The 18,380-nt window shown below is 40.3% G+C and overlaps 1 protein-coding gene across 4 annotated transcripts; it reads right to left on the bottom strand.

The window, feature by feature from the left end:
- Nucleotides 1-6,482: 6,482 nt before the first annotated feature.
- On the bottom strand, nt 6,483-18,323 carry LOC133479220 (dual specificity protein kinase CLK2-like). Of its 4 annotated transcripts, XM_061775866.1 has the most exons (12): nt 18,113-18,323; nt 17,962-18,041; nt 17,473-17,563; nt 17,297-17,363; nt 17,093-17,209; nt 15,381-15,547; nt 14,403-14,497; nt 9,394-9,523; nt 9,249-9,331; nt 9,097-9,176; nt 8,834-8,924; nt 6,483-8,757 (listed from the first exon to the last, which is right to left on the bottom strand). In XM_061775866.1, exons 2-12 carry the CDS (start codon nt 18,025-18,027, stop codon nt 8,581-8,583), a joined length of 1,164 nt encoding a protein of 387 aa, XP_061631850.1. In that variant the 5' UTR covers nt 18,028-18,041; nt 18,113-18,323; the 3' UTR covers nt 6,483-8,580. The 4 variants fall into 4 exon arrangements, with proteins under 4 accessions (XP_061631850.1, XP_061631849.1, XP_061631852.1 ...); XM_061775865.1 differs by having other exon boundaries at nt 17,962-18,323; XM_061775868.1 differs by lacking the exon at nt 18,113-18,323 and having other exon boundaries at nt 15,381-15,534; nt 17,469-17,563; nt 17,962-18,005.
- Nucleotides 18,324-18,380: the final 57 nt, after the last annotated feature.

Here is an 18,380-nt window from a genome sequence, read left to right as displayed (position 1 = left end):
TGTCTCCACATGTAGTACTTCGAAGCACATTCCTTTTCTGGGATGTTCGCCATGACACGTTTGCCGTTTGAGTCTTACTTGTGCAGTCTCAGCTTCCCAGTGCTGCAAAGTTCTCTTGACTGGTTGACAAGTTGTATGGCTTGACTGTACACTTCTATTCTCACTTGTGCTGCACTTACCTTTCATTGTTTCCAACTGCTGTACCTTTCTTTTCCCTTCATCAAGGGTTCTTTGGAGGTCTGCATGTTCTGTCCTCATTTGGGCTTTGATTTTAGGTTTCTCTTGTTCTATCTGGATTCTACATTTCAAGTCTTCGGCTTCTTACAGCTTCTGGCTCTTGTTCAGCTAGTTTGTTCATTGCTTCCTCTTTTTCGACACACAGTCGGCGCTGTCGTTTGGCCAATTTTTTGCTTTTGACTTCAGAGCAAAATTTTGAGACTGTATGGTGGCGGTGAACTCAACTCAACTCATTTTGTAATTAGTAGCAGTTTGACAGATCGTTAATGATTGCTCAAAAAAGGGACCAAGTGCTTGCTTCAAGCTGTTTATTGCCCCACCAATTGAAGTTTATTGTCAGACTAAACATAAAACCAAGAGAATTCCACATTGTGAATTTAAAACAACCACACAGCGTTGCTTTGGATAAGTTCATTTAGCTTAATGCTGACTATGCGAATCGCTGTCGACGGGCTAATAAATAGCATCGGTGTTGCAACCATGTGAGCAACAGATATTTGACCACAAACAGTTGAGCAACACATTTGGACAGACAACAACAATACTCACAGGTGTATATTATTTGTCCTCTGCGAAGAACAACTGATATTACTGCGGTTTACTTAGTCTCGATCACCCCCATGAATATCTGTACACTATGTGCATTTTACACTGCTCCCAGGTGGCCAAAACATGGATACCAGAAGGAAAAACACAATGTCCATTGAATTGAAGCACGAAATACTGCTGTTAGATTTCCTTAGATTATATTTGATTGTCAGTACTTTATGTTTTTATAATGTATTTTTTTCACATTTGTGTTGCTGTTTTTCCCCATTTCAATTCATTTTAATGGGGAAAGATGATTTTAGATACGAGTGTTTTGAGTCACGGGCAGGGTCATAAAACGAATTAAATCCGTTTCTCAAGGCACCACTGTATTGAGGAAAAAAAGCTTGCATGAAATTTTCAGCCTTGATGGAGGCCTGGGCTCTACTCCTGATAGCTTTAATAGTCTCTTACCTTTTTTCATTCGGTACGTGACCATAGAAAAGGGTGATATGAATGAATCTGACTTACTTATTTAAACTTGTTGATGGAGGCTTGTGTTGTGCTTCTCTCCTTCAGTCATGTTGCATGAATCAGGGCGATCAGAAGATGCTGGCAGGCAGTAATAAGTCAGATGGAAACCTGGACAAGAACTCTGGCCATACACACACACACACACAGTAATGCATGTAGAGGCTAATGTGCAGGCAGTGAAAGATGAAGTGTGTATCAATGACAAACATGCTCAGTCTTACCGGTGGATGCAGGTAGGTGGTCGGAGTTGTCAAACGCTTGCAGCATAAATCCTGATCCTAACAGATGGCCTCCACGTCCACCCTTCAAATACAACAAGTATCAAAAATCAAAGTTGTTGTTGTTGTTGTAAAGGCTCCTGCCTGTTTTCTCGCTTCCTTCCTTAGGTGTTTTCTATCCTGCAAGATGACCCTTCTTCTCTCCTGCACAGATTATCACTTAATGAGGGAGATCTTGTTAGCCATGGCAGGTAAAGAACCCCCACTACTCACGTGCTCAAAGTGCAAGGCTTAGAGGATACAAATGGATGATGTCATCCAGATTGACACACACTGGCCTGACATCTGCCCATGCCCTTGTTAAGCATTGGCTTGGCCCTACTTACTGGACTGCTTGAGGTAAAAAAATAAATAAATAAATAAATATGAAATACATAGAAATATATAATGTAATTAGCAATTTAATTCATCAATTTTCAATCTGATGGGCCTGTTAATGTCCCACAACAATTACAGAAATAAAACTTTGACAAGTTATAAAAAAAAAAAGCCACCAAATAAATTAAATCAACCACAAATAAAATAATAAACATATTTTCTTCCATTTATTAATCAATGATCAATCAACCGATCCTGTTTAGCACCACGGGGGAAAGTACATTAGTAAGATCGCCATAAATAAATGACATAAAATTAATAAGTAAAATGGGTATATATACTGTAAATACATTAGCCATAAATAAAATAACAAATCCCTCTATTCATCAACCAAGTTCTCCTGATCCTGTACAAGGTCATGGTGGGGAAAATACATGAATACCAAATAAATAGAGAAAAAGATCACAAGTGAAAACTTTAAGCACCAAATATATATATATATATATATATATATATATATATAAAATGTCATTATCTCTCATTTGAACATATATTCCCAAACGTTTATTGAATGTTGTTAAAAGGTAATGGAACACAGTGGTAAACATGACCCTGTCCCAGCTTTTTTAGAATGTGTTGCAGCCATAAAATTCTAAGTTAATGATTATTTGATTTGATTAAGAAAGTTGATCAGTTTGAACATTAAATATCTCGTCTTTGTAGTGTATTCAATTAAATATAGGTTGAACATGATTTGCAAATCATAGTATTCTGTTTTTATTTATGTTTAACACAACGTCCCAACTTCATTGGAATTGGGGTTGGATAAGCGACATGGAAGTATCGCGACGTGGACATTGCCCTACACCAGTGGATCTTGAGCCTCATACAACTGTCACCACTACAAATACTTAGCTCTTCAAGTATCACCATAATAACCAAAATCACAATACAGTGACTTAATAGGCCGAAGTGTTCATCACAAACAAGGCAGCGGTTTTATTCTTAAAAAGTATATTTATTATTGTTAGCCACTGTAACATTTTGCACAGTTCGAATATTAGCACTTTTAACACCACCATCAGGGTGCCCAAAGCGCTTTACAGATGCTCACACATTCACCCATCCATGCACAAATTCATACACCAATGGGCAGCTACTGCTATGTCCAGTGGGGTTCAGTGTCTTGCCACTTCGACAGCAGGCAGTCGGAGCCGGGTTTCGAACCGTCGCCCCTTTGGGCTCTACGAACCCTAACCCCCAGGAGACCGGGGGCAAAGCACCAGTAGGAACTTAAAAATAAATGATATTCATGTATTTAACTTTTGTCCGAAGACAGCAGCCATAAAGAAAAAAAAATTCGGCTTCAAACCATCATGTCATCAACTCATAGTTCTGCTCGTTACCGCAGCATACACAGACTGGGCTTAGTCACGTGACGTTCTGCATGTAGCGCAATAAAATATATTGCATATACATCCGGCTGGCCTGAGAATGCCTCGGGATTCCCCCGGAAGAGCTGGATGAAGTGGCTGGGGAGAAGGAAGTCTGGGCGTCCCTGCTAAAGCTACTGCCCCCGCGACCCGACCTCGGATAAGCAGTAGAAAATGGATGGATGGATGGATGGATAAAACATTTAAATGCAAATATAATGAATTGTACTTAAAAGTTAAATACAACTGAAATGCAGATAGAAAATGTTGTGTAGCCTACTAGAAAAGTAAAAAATGTAATGTACTGGGTTTAAAAAAAAAGAATGTATAACCACGAGCATTATTCGACAAACTTTGTAATATGTTTGATTGTACTGCATGATTTAAATGTTGTAAATTGTATTTGCAATTAATTTAATGATTCTTTCACGAACCAGTTGAGAGCCCGAAGAAACAATGAAACACAAAATTGAACCGAGGGGGGCCTGGTTTGCAATCTTGATCAATATAGCAGGAGTCCTAGTGTAGCATGCATGTATCATGCCTGTTAACCTATCACAATGTCCATGATGGCCACAAAGTGTTCACTATTGATGAGCACATTGTGTGTGAAAGTGTGACCACAGCTTTCCAGCCGAGTGCACAAAAAAGAGCCACTTATTAAAGGATTCTCCTGTGAATCCGTATCAAACACCTGCCCACACAGTTAGTTCATAAGGAAGCACAAAAAGCTGCATATGACACACACGCAATCCAGCTAAATGGTCGAGAAATGATGTGACGAGGCCACCCAGTGAGGATTGCAAAATAATAAGTCTAACTGATGTTAGCTCCTTAAGGCGACTTAGCGTGGCCTAACACGCTAGGGTGTGCTGATCGCGGAGAGGATGACGCAGCAAAGCACCTAATCATCTTAAAATACAATGTTGTCATACAATATATGAGCGTTTAGTGTCTCTTTGTTTCATTTTAAGAAAACAGATACAGTAAATATTCCTTCAACATCAAATACATATTAATATAAAAAAATCTTAACAAAATAATATGAATATTCATCTCATGTTTACACATCAGCGAAATGGCCTATAGGCATAAAACATGTATTATTGACTGGATAAAATTCAAAACAGGAGAATTTAGGAAGGCCTTTGGAGTATTTTATGAAATGAAACAGCACCCGGTCCTTTAACGGTGACCAAGCCTTGCCACAATCTGCAAATAGTCCGTAGCACATCGCACATATGTGAGTTAACACTATCTGTGGTGGCTTGAGGTATGAGTGACCCAACGTTTTTTTTTTTTTTTTTTTATAAATACAAGCTGCTGCTTGACCTTTTTTTATCTTTGCTTTGACTTGTGAGCAAAAATTCAAGATACGAGCACTGTATGGTCGCAGTGAGCTCAACTCAACTCACACCAAGCAGCAGTTAGCAGATAGTGAACAATTCTTTTAAAAATAAATAAAGAAAAAACAGGGTTCAAGGGGTTTAATGCGCCTCCCAGTTCTTCCCTGTCAAACTAAGTTTAACAGAGAATTAAACTAGTATTTAAAAAAATCTACACCGCTTGGCTTGATGCTGATAATGCAAAACATCATAGATGGATGGGCTAACAAATAGCATTGGTCTCGCAGTGTTTATAACCCTTAACGCAACAGATATTTGCGATATATAACAGGAACCGGTGGAGCAACACATGTAGACACGCATAACAATTCTGACAAGATTATTTTCTTTGTCCTATGTGAAAACTGACTATTTTTGCAGTTTACAAAGCTTAGTTGTGACCGTCTCTATGTATGTATATCTGTATTATAGGCGCACACTAGGAGCCACACAGTCACAATGAGTTATACTGTTTAATTCTTTAAATTCTACTTAATTCTGATACTAATATATGTTTTGGTTAATTACGATTTGTTATTCCTTATTTAAAAAAAAAAATTTAAGTTTTTCTTTTGGTGCTAGAACATATTAATGGCATTTACATTCATTGCAATGGGGAAAGATGATTTTAGGTATCAATGTTTTCAGCTACGAGCATAGTTACGGAACAAAATAAACTCGTACCTCAAGGCACCACTGTAGTTCTTTGGCACCAAGAAAGGGCTTTTGGCACCATCTTTGAGCTTTTAGGCACAACTCTTGACACCATTTTGCAGCATCTTAGGGCGTTTCAGAGAGCACAAAAACAACTGATAGGTGAGTTTAGGCAAATAGGAGCGGATAAGTTCCCCAAAATATCTCAGTGAATAATTGGCTTTGTGAGTAGCGAATCGCAAATATGCTCTGTACTGCTTCTCCTTATTAGGTTTGCACGTGAGCTGCAGCCTATCCATGCTAACTTGGGGCAAGAGATGTGGACCACCTTGGACTGGTCGCCAGTCAATCGCAGGGCACATATAGACAAACAAGCATTCAGATTCATATTCTCACCTATAGACAGACAATTTAGAGTCCTCAATGAACCTAACATGACCTTTTTTGGAATGTGGGATGGAGGTAGAGTCCACACAAGCACAGGGAGAGCGTGCAAACTGTAAGGATTCATACCCTGAACCATACAACTGTGAGGCAGACATGCTAACCACTATTTCACCATGCTACCCTCAGTTTAATGTCTTCACATTAAATCCGCTAATAGCGTTGCCAGGAAAAGATGACAAAGCGGATAAGCGTACCAGCGACCCACTCACTCACTCACTCACTCACACACACACACACAACACAAGTACACACAGATCGAGCAAGGTTGCAGGCAAGCACACACACTGGTAGCCTTGACTGTGCTCTCTGCACTCCATCAAGATGCCACAGTCAATGTCAGGGACATGAGCAATCAAGTGTCCGTGTTCGTATATACAGTATAGTATATGTGTGAAAAAATAGCAGTGCTGACTCTTAATGAGAAACTGTTCAATACAAAACACATTGATGGGGAGCCAAGTGCCAACAAACTCAAGAAAGCAACATTACATCTCAGTGTCAAACAACATATTCACCAACATATTCAACACCACGGATGTGTGCAATACATGGAAAATATTGCTCATACTGTATTCTTTTTACTGGTGGTCTTGTTTGCCCAATCACTTGCTGCTATGGAGAATTGACGGATCATTCTTGTTGCTTATAGACCAATTAAAATAAATAAATAAAGTAAATCGACATTCATTTATTGAAGCCAAGGTATTACTACAAACCAGCAATAGCGGACAACAAATAAAATTCTAGCAAGTTTGGGTTCAAACCGTCATGAAATCAACCTTAGTTCTGCTAGTTATCGGGTATAGATAGCGGGTTGCGTCATGTCACGTTTTCAATGCAAGCTCAAGGGCACTTGTCACGTTAATTTTAGTCGACAGCAGGGGTCGATATTGCCCAACATGACTTTTATTATTTTTTTTTTTTGCAAATATTCACTCAGTTTGAATTTGACGCCTGCAAAACATTCCAAAAAAGCTTGGATAGCGGCATTTTTTACCACTGTGTTACATCACATTTCCTTTTATGAACACTCAATAAGCATTTGAGAACTAACGACACTAATTGTTGAAGTGTTGTAGGATTCAGTTGCTCAGCAGTCCAGGGTCTCCCTTTGTCATATTTTGCGCTTCATAATGCACCATACATTTTCAATAGGAGACAGGTCTGGGTTGCTAGCAGGCTAGTCTAGTACGCGCACTCTTTTACTAGAGAGCCGCGATGTTGTAACATGTAGAATGTGGCTTGGCATTGTCTTGCTGAATTAAGCAGGGATGTCCCTGAAAAATACTGTGCTTGGATGGCAGCATATGTTGCTCCAAAACCTGTATGTACTGTTCAGCATTAATGGTTCACCATTCCACCCCAGGCATCAGCGGAGCTTTGTAGGCCATTGTACAATGGGCACTAACACACCCCCCCATACCATCACAGATGCTGGCTTTTGAACTTTCTTGCAATTGTATGGCGAGAACCGTTCTTAAACTGTTGGGACTGTTGCTCACACAGATGTTCACAAAGTGGGCAACCTCACCCCATCCTTGCTTGTGAACAACTTAGCCTTTCAGGGATGCTCCTTTTATAACCAATCATGACACTCACCTGTTTCTAATAAACCTGTTCATCTTTGCAACGTTTCAAACAGGTTTTTTGAGCATTCCTCAACTTTCCCAGTCTTTTGCTGCCCCGTTCCATCTTTTTTGTAACGTGCTGCAGGCATCAAATTCAAAATGTGAGAATATTTGCAAAAAACAAAACAATAATGTTCATCAGTTTGAACATTAAATATCTTGTTTTTGTAGTGTCTTCAATTGAATATAGGTTAAAAAGGATTTGCAAACAGCTACGAGTGTTTAGCACATCTGCTTCACAGTTTTGAGGACTTCTTACTTCAAACCCGGCCTTGGAAATGCGTGAGAATAAAGGAGTGTATGTGCATATTTGAGAAGATGCTTGCTATGAAAGCTCAATCCATTGACTGGAATCGTGCATTACTCTTGCTGTTCCTCAAGTTCCAGGAACCCTGGAGCTCTTGTGAACTTCATGTTCAAGTGTGTTTTCCCAGTGCTCAAGTGTCACTGGCATTCCAGTTCCAGTGTTCCTCGTGTTTCAGTGTTCAAGCCAAGCAATGTTCCAAGGGCTCCAGTGTCACTAGTGTAGCAGTACTAGTTCCAGAGTTTCTGGTGTTCCGGTGTTACAATGGCTCCAGTGTGCCTATGGTCTCATTGTCACTGGAGTTCCAGTTTTCCTTTAGTTTGCATTCTACCGGTCCAGTGTCCAGGGAGTCTGAAAGACACTAATAAATTCTCCAAAAACATCAGTATACAGACTAGCTGTGTATTGATAAACATTTATTTTTCTACTCTATTGAATATAAAATACATATAGGAAAAACAGTGCCGCCATCTCCATCTGGTGGGGCACTGCCTCTATAGTAACCCTAAATAAAAGTCACCGCTACAAGCATTTAAAAGCAGGACAGTTCGTTTTGTCTAGTCATGGTACTCCAGAGTTGGAACACTGATCTGGCTCATGTTTCCACTGCATGACGGATAGCGAAAACAGCATCCTCTACTTAAATAGCATGACATAATGGCAGAGCAACATATAGCGGTGTCCTGTGCCATTCCTGTTGTTTCCAGAAAAAGACCATTCTGGTCAACCAATCAACAGACTGCAGTGTTTCTAGTTCCACTCTCTCTGCACTGTAGCACTGTGTTTGGTACTCCACAATACTACCAGTGAACATTATTGTTCTCAAGGTAGGAACTATTGCCCCATATTGGAGCTATTTCTGACTGTTTGCGCAGAATATTGGGGTTGCAGGAAGAAAGGGTGGCTTAGGGCGTAGGAAAGAGTGATGCGTTTGGAAGGCTCGTACTCCAGCATCTTCTCTAGAAGGTCAAAAAAGTAATGGTGTTCTCTACCCTGTGACAACAGGTATTTCTGGGGAAAAAAACATCCAGAGTCATACTTAGGTTTAACTTCTTACTTGAGGTTGAAAGGTTGGTGGTAAGCTCACCCGCAAAGGCTTGCACTTGGCTTTGACATAGCGTCCAGACTTGGAGCACTCGTTCCAGTTAAGGCGGCCACAGTGGAAATAGCTCTGCTTTCTGAAGAGAGGAGCTTTTGTTGAATAGCAAATAGTGACCTGGTTTGTTTACTACTCAACTACAGGCATTTGTTTGTTTTTGAGGATGATGGACACAGACACATTTTAGAACTACGTATTAGACCAGAGGTCACTATTTGAGGATATCTGCTACGTGTGTTATCAGTTGTTACCTGCTCCTTTGAACCATTCTCTGAGGAATTGGTCCATGGATGTGCTCCATCATAGCAAGATGCTCCTTATTGTCATGAGTCTGCAGAACCAGGTGTCATATCAAGTTCATCTGCTCTCTATTTGCAGTAGTGCAAAGCCATGAGTTAAAGACCTGGTACAGTGTGAATCCTTTATAGTATTCAAACAGGATGCAGCCGATACTCCACACATCGCAGGGATGACTCCAACCCAACTCTGCAGCGGACAGAGGACATTGTCAGAACATGGCGGCTAGCTGCTGGCAGAACATGTCTTACCCAGTATGACCTCAGGGGCTCGGTAGTGGCGTGTGGAGATAACAGTCGAGTGGTGTTCGAGGTCAAATGTAGCGCTACCAAAATCAACAACACGCACCGTGGTGTCGTTGACTCGCCTCTCATTGCACTTCTGCAAGGACAACAGACGCAGCAAGTGAGACCAGTCCATACGTTACAATTATGTGCATGCAGTCCTTGATGCACTAGAACCAGTCCACCACTTGGAGATCCATCTAAAAAGACTAGCCTAAGAATGCTTAAGTACTTAGTATAATGGTTTCCTTTTTTTGTTTGTTGTCTCTTCTTATGTTTCAAATGTTCTAATTACCTTTCCATCATTGGTTTATCTAGTTTGGAAAGGGTTCATTGTGGTGTTACTAGGTGTTGATGAATATTCTCAGGGTCTCTAATGTTTGTAGTAGTTTTCCTCAAGCTCATCCGTTCACACTGTTTGGTGTTCCAGTTTTCCTATTTAAAAGTGTTTATAGTAATCCTGGTATTTAATATATATTGGCAAAATGTGTGTTCCTCATGTTCCAGTGGTCAAGTCATTGCAAGGATCCCGTGGCCCTGATGTTCCAGTATTCAAGTGTACCAACTGTTCTAGTATACCAAGAGTTAAAGTTAGTTGTATTCATGGTTCTTGTGCATTCCAGTAGACCCTGTGCTCCAGTTTCCCCCCGACATGAGTTAGAATTCTTCTTACTTTCCAAGAATTTGGTACCCGGGGCACCCAGGATTGTTTCTGCCAAATGCATAAAATTGCCACACAGTATATTTTGCGCGTTCTGGCATGAGTATATGCAATTACATTAATTTTGCATGTGCAATCTGATTTATAAAACTTGAGAGGAATTGCGATGTCTGATTTTCTATATTTTAATACAACGTATGAAAGGCAGGTACAAACATCAGTGCTCTGAATAACCCTGACGAGGAGACGGAGGTAAAATAAGAGGACACAAGGAGAAAAGATCTTTTCCACTCGTGCAGACATTTTTGAAATGCCCGGAACAAAAATTGGCGCAACATAACGTCTTTTCAGCAATGCAATTTGGAGCATCTGAATAATCAAAGGGTTGATTTGGAGCCAGTCACAAGAAGGTGTCATGTCATATATACGACAAAGGTCCTTTCAACTCTGTTTCCTTGCATTTGGGTCATTTCAGCGCACTGTGACAATTGTCTGGTGCTGTCTTCAAGAGTAGTTTTTCAGGTGTGCTATTTCAAGTTTGAAATGCCATGTCAAGTAGGATGGGCACTAGGGATGTTTTAAATCAATCAAACCTTGGCTTTCATGCGGTTACAGGCTTCCCCCAAATTATGGGAGTGATTCATTTTCTTTAAGTAATGTTTGTTGCTCTTCCACTAACACTTCCAATTCCACCACTTCAAAATTCATTTTATGATTGCGGCACGCTCCCAAATGTTCTACGGTGAAAACCATCAGAGCTAAAGTGCACAACCTTCTTTTAAATATGGTGAACTCCACCAATTTTACAACTGTGTCCAATAGCACGCACAATCAGTTAAGAGTACACGCGCAATTTAGCACCTGCTATTTGGAATCTTAGTAAATCAGGCCACAATTGTTCTTTAGGCATTCTGAGAGTGTCAACGGTGTTCCCGTTTTCCCAGAATTTCACTGTCCCAAGAGATCCAGTGTACCGGATGTTTCAATGTTTAAAGTCATCCTAATATTATAAGTGTTCCTTGTATACATGTCCTAGCCTTACAGGTGTTCCAGTTCCAAGAGTGTCCATTGTGTTTGAAGGACAGTTTAAATCAGGGCTGTCAAAAGTACAGCCCGCAGGCCAGAACCGGCCAGTCAGGTGGCCCAATCCAGCCCACAGGGGGTTGTTCTGCTTGTCAGGCGAGTTTTAGTTCATCTATCAGACATGCAAACACCAAAGGCATGAAAAGGGTGACAAAAAAAGAAAAACACTTTAGGTGGGGTCTGGGGGGATCCCCCGTGCCCCCGCATAAGTTTTTATTTTATTTGAACACAAATAAAGCAATCTCCCCAGACCCCCCCCCCCCCCCACATATGTTTTAAACATTTTACATAAATTAAGCAGCAATCTGGAAGACTCTGAAGAGTACAATAAGGCAAAATTATTTTTTTTCATGCAGAAAACGTTTATTTACACCGCTCGAGCACATGTTGATGCACAAATTTAAGATTAAAATAAAATTTGCCTCTTTCTTTGCTTTTTTGTTTTGGCGTCCAACTTGAGCCAGGTCCATCTCCACCTGATGCCTGCTTTAAGCTGTGCCACATGAATAGCATCCTCCTCTTTAAGCACTCTCAATCTGGAAAATAATTGACTAAAATCATTGTCCGTTTCACGTCATTTTTCAGTATTACCAACTTCAAAGGCTCATCCCAAATGCATCCTTCAGGAAAATATTAAGTGCAGTATTTTTCTGTTTTTATTAGGCTTTACACGATCAGGATTTTTGGGGCCGATCACAGAGTTTTAAAAAAATGATAACCGATCACAAGATGGAGGAATGTGTCTATTTAAATGGCCTGTCCATTTATTGTATATACTTGTGTACTTAATTGCTCCAAAAAAAATATTTACAATAAATAATGCACATTTGTTCATCTATTTATGCCAGTGAGGCTTAGTGACAGAGAGAACAAATGAATTGTCTTCTATTACATGGTAGGAAGTACATACAGTAATTAATCTCTCTATCTTTTGTGACATTTTTGTTTGTTGGTGTGCCGTGAGATTTTAAAATCATAAATATGTTCCTTGGCTTCATAAAGGTTGGAAATCACTGCTCTAGTCAGGTCATGTATTGTAGTCAGTCAGGTCAAACCAACATTACAACATGACAGAAATAATGGGTGCTAACTTAGTGTAATTAAATGACTTTATTGTAATTACTTTACCCACACAGAAACTTTCGAGCATGTTGATACAACCGTTAGGGCTAGCAGTAGCTTGCTAGGCTGCATAACATTTTGTTGCCTGCTAGGGAGCCGTATCGTATTAAAAGTACGGGAACATACCTCAAGCAATCTTTAAACGAACGTCCTCTCCTGAGCACCGGTGACCACCAACACACGTTTTCCCCCCATTTTGTTCTTATAATAAAGTCGCCGCTATCCAGTCTTGTTGTCGTCGCCATGGTAACGAGTGTTTCCGGTACCACTTATAAGTTGACAAAACAAAAGCCCAATGATCGTAAAAAACGGGATGCTGTGGTATCGGAATACAAGAGTTTATTGCAGTAGTCTTGACATCGATCCCAATCGTGAAAGAGGAAATTTGCCCTGTAGTCTGATCCACGCATTACGTGTTGTCTGTCCCACACCGTCAATGTTTTTTTTTTTTAATAACTTTATTGGTGGTCAGATATTTACAGTACTACGTCATGTGCAGTTTGTGAAGTTACTAGGGACAAGGGTTTACTAAAGGCCAGGTGAAAATGGGTGTGTTGCATCAGTCCGGCGTAAAAACTGTGCCAAACAAATCATGCAAGTGACATGCTGTTGTGACGACCCCTGACATGCAAAATCTTACAAGGTTACAAGCTAATTTGATGCATGCTAATAGTTGAAGATGACTTGCTAGTTGTGCAGACTAATGCAAACCTCATGTAAATCATTTTTTTTTGTGTTTTCAGTTTTTTATGGCAAGCTCCTTGGGTGACAATTATATTAGCAGTTAAGATTTAAGTCTCTATTTTGCACTTACTGTGAATATGTATGTCCTTAATAGACATAGGTCATACATTTATTTTGTCTTCACTCTTTTTTTGTTTTTTTGTTTTGTTTTTGATTTCACTCAGTCAAGTTGCCTGATTTCAAGAGTCTCAAGACATTTAAGATACAAACGACAATGAGGACATTTCTTGCATCGCCTATTTACAGACGGCTAAAAGATTCCATATTTCAAGAGCAAAGTAAGCCTACTTCATATAAAATGCTGTGCCACCTTTGCACTGTGAAGAATACAGTTATGTGAAAATGAATAATGCTATTGTAGAGATATTTTAAGAGACTGAATATTGAAAATGATCAGTAAACAGCTTTGTTTAAAAAGACGTTGGTTTGGTGGAGCCTTTTCATGTAGCGCCACAATGTGTATTTTTATGTACAGATTTACAAGGCAGGGGATAACTGTACCCTCATTTTGAGAAGTGCCAGCTTGATTTGGTATGGTGTGTCACTTGAGGTTGACAAGATTTCCAGATGGAGGTGGAAATTTATGTACATTTTTAAAAATTATAAATCATGACAACTTGTTTTATAAAAGTATATATTACACAGTATATAGCTCCATTGTGATCCATAAATTGCACTCATTTTTTTCAAAGAAATTTCAGATTGCGCAGATGATTTGCAACAATATCAATATTTCCCAGATGTACTTAAATATTTTCATCCCAAAAAAATGGAATTGTCGTTATTTATAGCTTTTGGGCAATTAATGTTCTGGTCCGGCCCACTTGAGATCAAATTGGAGTGAATGTGGCTTGCAAACGAAAATGAGTTTGACTCCCCCAGTTTAAATGACACAATAGGTTCTAACAAAAAGAAAACTCATTGCTCTTTTTTTCCTGGTTGTGGCAACATGACTTAGTTATTAGTTTCAGTATTCCAAATGGGTCTAGTATTGAAGCTGTCCTAGTGTTGATGGAAAATTACTTTTTGGTACAGTACTTGTAACATTTAGTTTTTTTAAGTTTGGCTTGTACATAAGGCTGTTATTACCTTATTATTATTAATTATATAACGTTTCCTAATATGAGTATTACTTTCGATTTAAATGTCTTCAAAATCGTCACAACAAGGTCAACAAACACAACCCACAGCATTGCTGGATAAACGTCTATAAATACTCATCAAGTGGGTAATGCCGAGTCTTTGAGAGCTGCATCCAACTGTGCAACAATCAAGAAAATCCCCCCCACCCCTAGCCCCCTCCATACACGCACACTTTTTTTAACTTGCATTTTCTATTCCCAGCCTGTGCGTCTTTGTTTCTAACCTTGTCAGGATTGTATATGACCGAGTAGTCAGAGTTGACAAAAAGGATGTTCTCTGGCTTCAGGTCGGTGTGAGTCAGCCTGTTGTCATGGAGAACTGCCGTGGAAAGGAAGGAAGGGAGGGAGGGGGTAGAGAGTTAGGATTAGACGGGGGGGTTTTCAGAAGGAAGTCACCGCCCTCTTCTGGTTGACACTTTTGTGGATCTAGATGTTAAAAAAATGTATTATGTCCATCAGAAATCCTTCTATTTCTTTTGATAGTTGAAGAATTCTTCATCTCATTATCTTCTTGGCCCCTTGTCGACTATCAGACAAAACAACACACAATCGAAAACCTTGGCATTATCACCATTCAAATGACTACCGTGGCTAGATTGATAGATGCTAATGTCATTCAATGACTTGGCCACCATAGCCACACATTTCTAAATGATCCATAAGTCCATAGCTATGATTCCTAAATAACTAAAAATACATCGTTGTCAAGATGAACTACTTTTCTTAATTGAGTGCATATAGTAATTTGTAGTTTGCTTATTACGATGGACTTAGTTTAGTGCTATCTAAGCTAGCCGATTTGCTCTCCCGGTTAGGCTGATTTGTCATTAAAACAAGCTTATGTTAGGACTTTACTGCAATTGTACAACTGTGATATATTTATTCATGCAACTTTTATCAAATTCCGGGCTTGGATAAAAATTTCTTTATTTACTGTCCTCATGAGTTTGTCGAAATTGAACATCCTTTCAACATGGTGACAGCCCAAAAGAAATCATCGCAACCCTATTTAACTAGAGTTCATATTGGACACGCATAACCTCATATCATCCTCGGAGTTTAGCTTTCCTCTCCCCCATCACAGCTTGGTTTTTTTTTTGCAGCTAAATAATCCTCTTACTGACATCAGACACGTTTATCCACGAGCAAGTAAGGAGTAAAAATAAAGTGGCTACGCCTCTTGCAATGTGCACTGCACTCACAGCTGACGGCGCGGCAGATCTGCTGGGCCATGTGTCGGATGTGGTGGATCGGGTAAGGCAGGAAGTTGTTGCCTTTCTGGAAGTCGAAGGTGCTGAGGGACAAGAGCTCGAAGGAGATGCAGATGTGCCCGTAGTAGTTGAAACAGTCCAGCATCTGCACACAGTGGCTGATTTCGGGATTTAAAAAAAAAAAAGACATTTAGAGCGCCAAATTATCTCACAAAGTGGCCAGGGGGATTTATTCACTGAACCGCAGGAAGTAGCAGGGGTCTATGAGAGTTTCAGCGTTGTAACCTTTTTGTATTTTACGGGTGAGCTGGAGCCTATCCCAGCTGACTTTTGGAGAGAGGCAGGGTACACTTGAGGTCAGTCATAGCAGAACACAAAGACAAACGGTATCAAGTACGGAATTTGCCTGGGCCACTCCAAAACCTTCATTTTTTTTAAGCCATTCAAAGTTAACTTGCTGATGTGGTTTGTATCGTTGTCCTGTTGCAGAACCCCAGTGTGCTTCAGCTTGATATCACAAACTGATTGCAGAATATTTTCCTTCAGGATTTTCTGGTAAAGAGCAGAATTCATGGTTACATCAATCAGGAAGTTGTCCAGGTCATGAAGGAGAAAAGCAGCCCAAGGCCATCACACTACCACTACCATGTTTGACTGTTGACATGATGTTCCTTTTCTGAAATGCAGTATTACACTTAACGCCAGATTTAACGAGACACACCTTCCAAAAAGCTCAAATTTCATCTCATCAGTCCATAGAATATTCTCCCAAAAGTCATGGGAATCATTCACATGATTTTTTTTGCAAAAGTAAGACAAGGCTTGATGTTCCTTTTGGTCAGCAGTGGTTTTTTGCCTTGGAACTCTGCCACGGATGCCATTTTTACCCAGTATTTTCCTTATTTTTGTGTCATATACACTAGGGGGGGGATTACTTTTTCATACAGGCAGGGCCAGGTTGCTTTGAATAGGTTTTATCCCTTGATAAATCATATCATTTAAAAACAACATTTTTTTTTTACTTGGGTTTGCTTTGTCTGATATTTACATTCGTGTGATGATTTTAAAAGTGGGGAAACTATGCAAAAATATAAGAATTTGAGAAGGGGGGCTAATACCTTTTAACGGCACTGTCATCCATACCTCCACCGTCTGAATGTTAAGTAAGACGAGTGTACCACTCCATCATCATATGGTTTTAAGTGCTATCCCATTCTAAATCATATGGTTTAATATGATGTTAGTCTACCCTTTGCAGCTGTAACAGCTTCAACTCTTGTGGGAAGGCTTTCAACAAGGTTTAGGAGGGAGTTCATGGACATTTTCGCCCGTTCTTCGCCCATATTTGTGAGGTCACACACTGATGTTGGACGAAAAGGCCTGGCTCCCTGTCCATTCGAAATCAACCCAAAGGTGTTCTTTCAGGTTGAGGGCAGGACTCTGTGCAGACCAGTCGAGTTCATCCATACCAAATTCTCTCATCCATGTCATCCTGCGCTGCAGGTGTGGAGTGTTAAAACTACCTTGCTATTAGTCATAGTAAAGGTAATTAGAGGCATTGGGGCATTTCTTCAATGGGACGATGCAGTTGTCCAATAATTAAGGAATGACATCCATTAGACATACAGAAGATGCCACTATTTGATGAAACGAGCTGAATGAAAACTATGAATAAAAAATGGACAAAATGAGAAACTACTCACTATAGTTTGTGTTTATCTTTCTGGCTAATTTTCTCCAGCACGTGAATCTCCAGCTTGGCTGCTTCTCTGTACTTCTCTCTGTTCTTAATGATCTTCAGAGCTACTTGACGGCCATTTCTGCGTGTGAAAAGAAAAATCTATAGTTGCCATCACACTTGTTCAATTCTACCTCAGCTTTCGTGACCAGATGATCAGTCTTTTTACCTGTTGTGGTCCAAACATTGCACCACCTTCCCAAAGGTCCCTTCACCCAATGTGTCCAGGATCTCATCTGCGAGGGAGTGTGGATTATTAATAATGCACAGACATCTGCGAGGAAGGCTGGATTATTATTAATGCACTGACAGTTGCTGAGAAGGTAACACGTAATTGTTACCTACAACGGTCCTCGAGGATGTGCCCATTTTTGTAGACCAGGTGGCCATTCTCTGTGTCCCTGTCACTCTCGGCTGCTGCTTCGCCGTTTCCTCGCTGGAGACAACAAAAAGATGGAAAATTCTTCATATGTTCTGCTCAGATTGTTTGCATGTGTAGAAATGGGCACAAAGATATTGGAAAGCTAACTGAATAAGAGCAGGCATGACTGTCAAACTGCTCTCAAGGGGTAAAATTTAAAAAAAGGTTTGTACATCAAATGTGACCCCAGCTTGTTTACAAAGGTTAATAAGACGTGGCATCCGACCTCTTTGGAGGAGTCAGGGCTCTATTTCGATCTACATTCTCCAACTGTTATTAATATCAAAAGCCTCAGTGTGTGTGCAGCAGCCTGTCATACTACTACTACTACGTAGGTGCATGCTCAGGATGAAATAATGCATGGGAATAGTTTTTTTGTCAAGGCCACGATGCATGCACAAAGGGATACTCACTGACAAGCAGAGGCAAAGACAGTCCAGGAAGGTTTTGTACACACAGTGCAGCTCTGTCTTCCCCATTGTGCACAGCACCTCTGAGGGGAGGATGGAGGATGAGAAGCGGACAACCAGGAGTTGAGGAGGAAAAACTGGGATAGAAAGTAACCTGCAGTGTTGTCTGATCAAATCCCAAGTGAAGGAGACACAAAATCAGGTGAGGGTAAAGAACATAACACAATAAAGCAAGAAGGCAACTGGAAGGGCAAAAGTGAGACGAGAAGACGGGACGGAGCTGAGACTAATAATAAACTAAAGTGGCAAACCACCTCCCCCCCCCCCTTAGAGTGACGGAAGAATCAAGATGTGGTCAAGGGGGAGAGACCGAAGGAGGGGACAGAGCTCCAGTTTCACTTCGCTTTCCTGTCCTCCTTGCA

Source organism: Phyllopteryx taeniolatus, chromosome 6, assembly GCF_024500385.1.
Source record: "Phyllopteryx taeniolatus isolate TA_2022b chromosome 6, UOR_Ptae_1.2, whole genome shotgun sequence".
NCBI classification, from domain to species: Eukaryota; Metazoa; Chordata; class Actinopteri; order Syngnathiformes; family Syngnathidae; genus Phyllopteryx; species Phyllopteryx taeniolatus.
Note: the sequence above shows the minus strand (reverse complement) of the source record. Positions and strands in the feature narration are given on the sequence as shown.

Excerpts from the sequence above, each read along its gene's own strand:
- LOC133479220 (XM_061775865.1), bottom strand. The coding sequence starts at position 18,027 with ATGGGGAAGACAGAGCTGCACTGTGTGTACAAAACCTTCCTGGACTGT. Across the intron at positions 17,210-17,296 it reads CAATGTTTGGACCACAACAG|AAATGGCCGTCAAGTAGCTC; the intron begins GTAAAAAGACTG and ends TTTCACACGCAG. Across the intron at positions 8,758-8,833 it reads CCAAGTGCAAGCCTTTGCGG|AAATACCTGTTGTCACAGGG; the intron begins GTGAGCTTACCA and ends TTTTTTCCCCAG.